The sequence below is a fragment of the Coptis chinensis genome, chromosome 3 (genome assembly GCF_015680905.1).
Source record: "Coptis chinensis isolate HL-2020 chromosome 3, ASM1568090v1, whole genome shotgun sequence".
NCBI lineage: Eukaryota > Viridiplantae > Streptophyta > Magnoliopsida > Ranunculales > Ranunculaceae > Coptis > Coptis chinensis.
In genome coordinates, this window is record NC_141458.1 from 56,638,373 (window position 1) to 56,644,989 (window position 6,617).

The 6,617-nt window shown below is 36.8% G+C and overlaps 1 protein-coding gene across 1 annotated transcript; it reads left to right on the top strand.

Moving 5' to 3' along the window:
* The first annotated feature begins 4,230 nt into the window (after positions 1–4,230).
* On the top strand, positions 4,231–5,013 carry LOC147510109 (uncharacterized). The gene has a single exon (XM_086598014.1). It carries the CDS (start codon positions 4,231–4,233, stop codon positions 5,011–5,013), a length of 783 nt encoding a protein of 260 aa, XP_086454140.1.
* The last annotated feature ends 1,604 nt before the right edge of the window (positions 5,014–6,617 follow it).

Here is a 6,617-nt window from a genome sequence, read left to right on the forward strand (position 1 = left end):
CCGAACTGCATGAGTTGGGTCGGTTCGGATCGGTTTAAAAAAATAGAATATCGATAGGGTTGGTTCAGTGGGGGCGTGAGCGGAAGAGTGGAGAGGGAGAGGTTGAGAGGGCGTGGAGAGGGAGAGGGAGATGGATGAATAGAAGAGATGAGGAATGAGGACAGACAGACAGAAACCAACCATATGACTTTTTGTCCACATACCCCCCACTCGGCCAAGATTATATATCGAAAATAACCGAACTGAACCATATTACTACCAAAATTACTAAAAGTTGATATATATATATATATACTTACAAGCTATTTGATTATTCTTCCATAATGTTGGTTTGGTTACGATTAAAGACAGTTAACCAAAAAATTATTACTTCCGGTCAATTTTTGGTTTTGTAAAATACATTGGTTTAGTTGTAGATCGCTTAACCATAAGGTGTTAGGTTTGGTTGCGGGTCGGTTAACCATAAGGTGTAGGGTTGGTTTGATTCTTGTAATACCTAAACCGATTAAGGCGGTTCTGATAACGGTTTCAACCCAAAACCGAACCAAACCGACCCATGCCACACCACTCTTGGAAACAATGTATGAGGGGCACAACACTCAACACTCCTACTCTTGGAAATAATGTATAAAGGCTACTATTCCTACACACTCACACTTTGTTCAAAGTCTTGAGTTTTACGTAGAAATTATGGTTTGGCAAGGCAAAAGATAGCTTCAAGATTGTCAAAGGTATGCTAAGTTGAGAAACTTGATGGCCATATTATAATCGATACATATCTCAGCATTTTTGCCAACTTGGTCTAAATGAAAATGATATTATGTGGCTTTTAGATGATTAAACATGAGAAAAACATTAGGTTTGCATTGAAATACATGACGCCATCTCAAAGTGTAATAAGTATAACCTCACATTGACTTTTGCGTGAATGCTTTCTTTGAATTTTGATTCCCAGGTTAGATAGCCACAAACATTAAGTCAAATGCAATAAACCACATTACATACACCGAACTAGTGTTGCTATCTTCACTATTACCATATTGAGATTATTCATCCCTTTTCAAGCTATATAAGCATCAACAAAACCTTGATTGCATAAACAATCCATCAATTTTATTCTCCCTCTATATACACATGCATGAAAACACACGGACAATCCATTATTCTGTTTCCATAGATCATATGACAATTTCCAATGTGCTTAAATTTGATCAAATTATATTGCTAATATGATTCACAATTAATAAGTTAAAATATGGGAAATAATAAAATCAATAAATGTTTAAATCCTATTATAATCATATATTTGAACGAAAAACCACTAGTTGTAATGATAAACCTATATATCCCGCACAACCACATAATAATTATTATTAGGCTAAGGAGATCCTCAATCCCCCTTGGTTGGGGATGATTATGAATATTAAAGCTGCATGCACTGAGAAGCCAGGATCCACCTTCATGAGCCTCCAAACTTTTATTGATTAAGGGATTAATAAGTGAATCTACCTAACACCTTATATAAGAACAAAGGATAATGCCAGTTCATTGATGACTCGGCCTATTCCCTCATTAACTCAGTTTCAGATTTTTACGAGGAGAGGATAATCAGTGGAAAGTAAAGAGTTCATTGAATGAGATAAACTCTAAATGAAAAGTATCTCAAAACAAATCATATTAAACGAAGACTACATCTCAAAACAAATAATTCCTTTCAAAATTTCGACATAACCTCCTTTGTATTTGCAGCGTTTTCAAGAATGAGAAACCTGTCATAATGCACTTTCATCCAAATCCAACCATTTTCCAATCAATCCAACAAAGAAACCATAATAGTTTGCAAAGAAGATAACAATGTTCACCAAGAAGACGTTATTACATATAGAAACTACATGAAAGGTTATACATAGGCTGCAATCTGTTCTAATCTTAATATACATGATGCGAAGAACATAGTATATGTCGAATCACATACCAAACTCCATTTGATACATTTTATTTCTTCTCCATTTAAATCATATACAAACGCATTCCCCACGCATTTAACTAATTAACATTAACATGTGAGGTAAAAGTTATGTATTAAGCGACTTCATCGTTTCTGTATCATCTCACTATAGGTAGTAGTCATGGAATTAAAATTTAATAAAGAGAGATTAGTACGTTAAAGATGTAGAAAATGTCCAGCTCTAGAAAATCCAAGTCATTAAAAGAATTTTAAAGACATTCATACTAATATTACAAGAATATATGCAAATGCTAATTTAAATGTTAAAATGTTGTGTAGCAAATATATGGAAGCACATTCTTAAAACTAACACTAATAAAATTCAAGTTCATGCAACACACTAGAATAGAAATAAAAGACCAAACTAGTTATTTCACTAGGCAACAAACTCAACCATACCAAGTACTAACATGTAATTTTGATCTCAGCAGGCAGTGTAATCTTGCCGCGGCTTAAACAGTGAAACACCACAAATGGTTGGGGATAGTAACAAAGAAAAACTTAATAACTAAAATTCAAAACTCACGACTAGCGTATATTTTAGGTTGTAGAAGTATATAAGATGTGTTGCTGCTTTAATGCTCAGCATTGCCCATGTTTATACAAATCCCCCCCCCCCCCAACCCAAACTTCACCACAAATAGTTTCAAACCTCCCATCATATCATAACATACGGTTTAATCTCAACGAACACAAATAACACAACCAACGACATCATAACAATCATTAAGCAAGTAACTTAAGTGTGAAACTCTTTAATGGGGACCAAATATTGTGAGAAAGGTTGTGATATAACTTAAGTTGCAAAAGTGATCCAGTGCTCTTTATTTTACCGCTTTTAGTTTAAAAACAGGTTAGAATAGAAGTCTTATCTGCTTTAACCTCTTGTTTCTTGCCTTTTCGGGTAAAATTGATAGGGTTATATACTAAAAGCATTACTTTTATATTAAATCTAATTCTTTATATTTTGAATGAGAATCATATAGGCAAATGTTATGCATATTATATATGTTATTAGTTATATACATGTGTCTAATACTTTATGTTGTAGATGATATGGTGTATGGTGACACACAAAAGATCATATCATCAGTACCTTATAAAATATAAGTAAACGTTCACAACCTAAATGGATTTGGACAAACCATTGGTACGATTGTAGTATAATCTGGTATTAGTCTATCTTGACTATAGGATTACAATTGTACATTTTGTGTGTATTGAACAGGACCAATTGAGGTTGCTTCTCTTTATACTGACTATATAAGAGAACAAACGCCTCTGTTATTATAGATGTTTGTCCTCTTAATCCGGATATAATAATGGGCACTTACGTGCATTGTACATTGCTTTAAATTATCAATGAGTGAGATTCATTTATGAATCAACAAACTCGATGGATTGGGTAATGACATTATATGTAAGGTGTGTTGTTGATTATAGAATGAATTCATGACCCACAGGAAGTCGGGTTGATGATGTCCCCTTGAGGAGCTCATAAGGATTGTCATGTAAACCCTGCAGATGGATTTAATCCGACATGACAATGAGGTTGAGTGGTACTACTCAAGGACATAAGAAGTTGATTAATGTAGTTGTCAGTAACTTGACTTAATCAACGGACATTCGATATCTTAAACACGGAGAGATCAACGAGCATATAATATGGAGCCCATAAACGTAACACGTATTTTGGGATTAGGGTGGTAGTGCAATAATGGCCTTTAGTGGAATAAGCCATTTGTTGACAGACTTGGGCCGTGTGTTCTAGGCGAACATGGGAAGCCCAAGCCCGTCAGGAGGCCCAACCCTAATTTCTCCTCATGGTCCCTGTTGTAGCCTATAAATAGAAACCCTTCTCTCCTGGTCGTTTTTACTATTTATCTAGATTGAAAAAAGGCAAGAAAAGATAGATCCAAAATCGGTTCTAGCTTTGTGAGAAAGAAGGGAGTTGGTAAATCGTTGCCCACACAACGTCCAATCTATTGAAAGGAATACAACAGAAGATCAAGAGGTGGTTGCTGATTTCATAGCTATTGGATTCTCAGAGTTATCATAGCCGATTCTAAAGGTAAATTTCTAACCAAACCGTGACACCCCTTATTCCGCTACGCGTGGGTGTTTCGTGGTTCATAGTAAATCATTCGGTGAAACCATAACGGTTCCTACAAAAATCCTCCATTGCTAAACAGTGTGAGTTCTGGAAAGGATCAAAGTTCAAGATGGCTTCAATGAGTAATCCCCCTCAGTCAACAACTTCAACCATAAATGGGGATAATAGAAACACTTCTTGGAGGGAGCTGTTTGGAAGAAATGGATCACATGAGACAACAGTTACATTTAAAGAATTCACTCATGTCATGGTGGATGGAGTAGCTCAGTTTCCTATTGAGTTATTAGAACAAGGTATTAAAGAGTGGGATGATTATCTTGTTGGATATTTCCTTGATAAAAGACTCTCTTTTCTATCTGTAAAGGAACACCTACAGAAGAAATGGAAGCTAAAGGACTCCTTTGATATCACAATTGACAAAGAACTGTTCTACATGAGTTTTACAAGCTCAGAAGATCGACAAATGTTACTAGATGAAGGTCCTATCTTCATCGCGGGGAGAGTATTTGTTGTTAAGCCTTGGACTATGGAGGTGGATAGTTACAAAAACAAGGTAGCTGCGGTACCTCTATGGGTGAAACTTATGGATGTACCAAAAGAGATGTGGACATTTGAAGGTCTCTCATATCTTGCAAGCTTGGTGGGAGGTAGTCCAATGTTTATGGATGATGCCACTGCAAAAAGAAAAAGGTTGTCTTTTACCCAATTTTGCATTGAGTTTCCAGTAAACTATGAATACAAAGAAGTTATCAATGTGAAAGAAGGAAACCGTGAGGTTGTTATACCACTAGAGTATCCATGGAAACCACTGTCATGCACAAATTGCAACAAATTTGGGGATGAAGCAGATAAGTGCACTGGCAGAACCACTAGAGTTTGGGTGCAAAGGTGACCAGCGGAAGGAAGAAAAGTAGAACCACTGAGAGAAACAAATGAAGAAATAGATACAGCGAGACAACCAGAAGTTACCCCCATGCCTCCTCAGGCAGTAGATGGTAAAGAAACCCTTGCAACAGCTATAGCAAACACAGAGCAATCATTAGTAGTGAGGGAAATGGTTTCTACATGAAATGAGGTAATAGATGCACCAAGTGGGCCTTGTACGCAGATAGTGGCATGGTAGCAAGCCCAAGCAAGAAACAGTGAAGGGTTTTCACAGAGTAACATCAATTTGATCTCTCCTGGAAGAGTATAATGTTTGTTTGATAACAATGAGGAGGAAAGCTCAGTGGCAGTGTTCCAAACCCCTCTCCAACAGAGTAGACAAGTGAGTACTGAAGCAGATCAGTTTTGTGCTGAAAGGAATATATTTGAAGAACTTGCTGGCCTAGAAGATGATGATTTGTCGGATGCTGAACCAGAACTCTTTGGAGATTCAAACACTTCTCCGAGGCCTTTGCAAGTTACTACAAAGAGATCATCTGTTCAAACTGGAGCCCAGAAGAAGAAAAACACAGAGCAGCAAGAAAATACTGGGAAGAGAGGAAAGGATAAACCAAAAGGGAGTGGTAAGAGGAAGAACCGATAATCTATCTCCTCAATGATGAAAATATGCAGCTAGAATGTAAGGGGTATGAATGATGGTTTAAAAGCAAAACAGATGTGCAAGCTTATTTTGGATAACAAGAAGTGTTGTATGGGGTTTTCGGAAACCAAAGTGAAGATGGAGAAGTACTTAAAAATAATTGATATAGCTTGCCCAAACTGGGAGACAGTCCACAACTACTCTAGTGATGAATGAGGTAGAATTTGGCTTACTTGGGATGGTAGTTTCTTAGCTATACAAAAGGAAGTGGAAGGCTCCCAATTTATTCACTGCAAGGTTACTTTACTACAATATGTAATTTCCTTTTTCTTAACTACGGTTTATGGAAGTAATAATAGTCATGATAGACTAATTTTGTGGGAAGGGTTAAAGGCTATCAGTGCAGGAGTTCATGGCCCATGGTATGTTATGGAGGACTTCAATAATGTGTTGTTTTCGCATGAGAGAATTGGTGATAGGGCTGTTCATCCGAGAGAAATGCAGCCATTCTCAACATGCCTTAATGTAGCTGGACTGTTTGACCACTTAGCAATGGGATGTTTTTATACTTGGAATAGTGGAGGTGATCATATGAGGAAATGGTCAAAAATAGACACGTGTCTTGTAAATGTAGCTTGGTCTTCTATTAGTTGGCAACAAAGGTGGAGTTTTTAAATCAAGGCATATCTGATTACTGCCCAATGGTGATATCTTTTCTCAATACTATCAGAAGCCACCCACCGTTTACATTCTACAACTTCTGGATGCTCCATCAAGACTTTGAGAGTTCGCTTAAAGTGTGTTGGGAAATAACAGACCATGGGAACCTTTCTTTCATGTTAACAAGTAGCTTAAGAGTTTGGAGGCAGTTCTGAAAGGCTGGGCAAAGAATTGTTGTAGTGATACCCATAGACTGGTGGAATAGATAAGAAGTGTGCTAAAGACAGTTCAAGAAAACCTTCATAAGAACC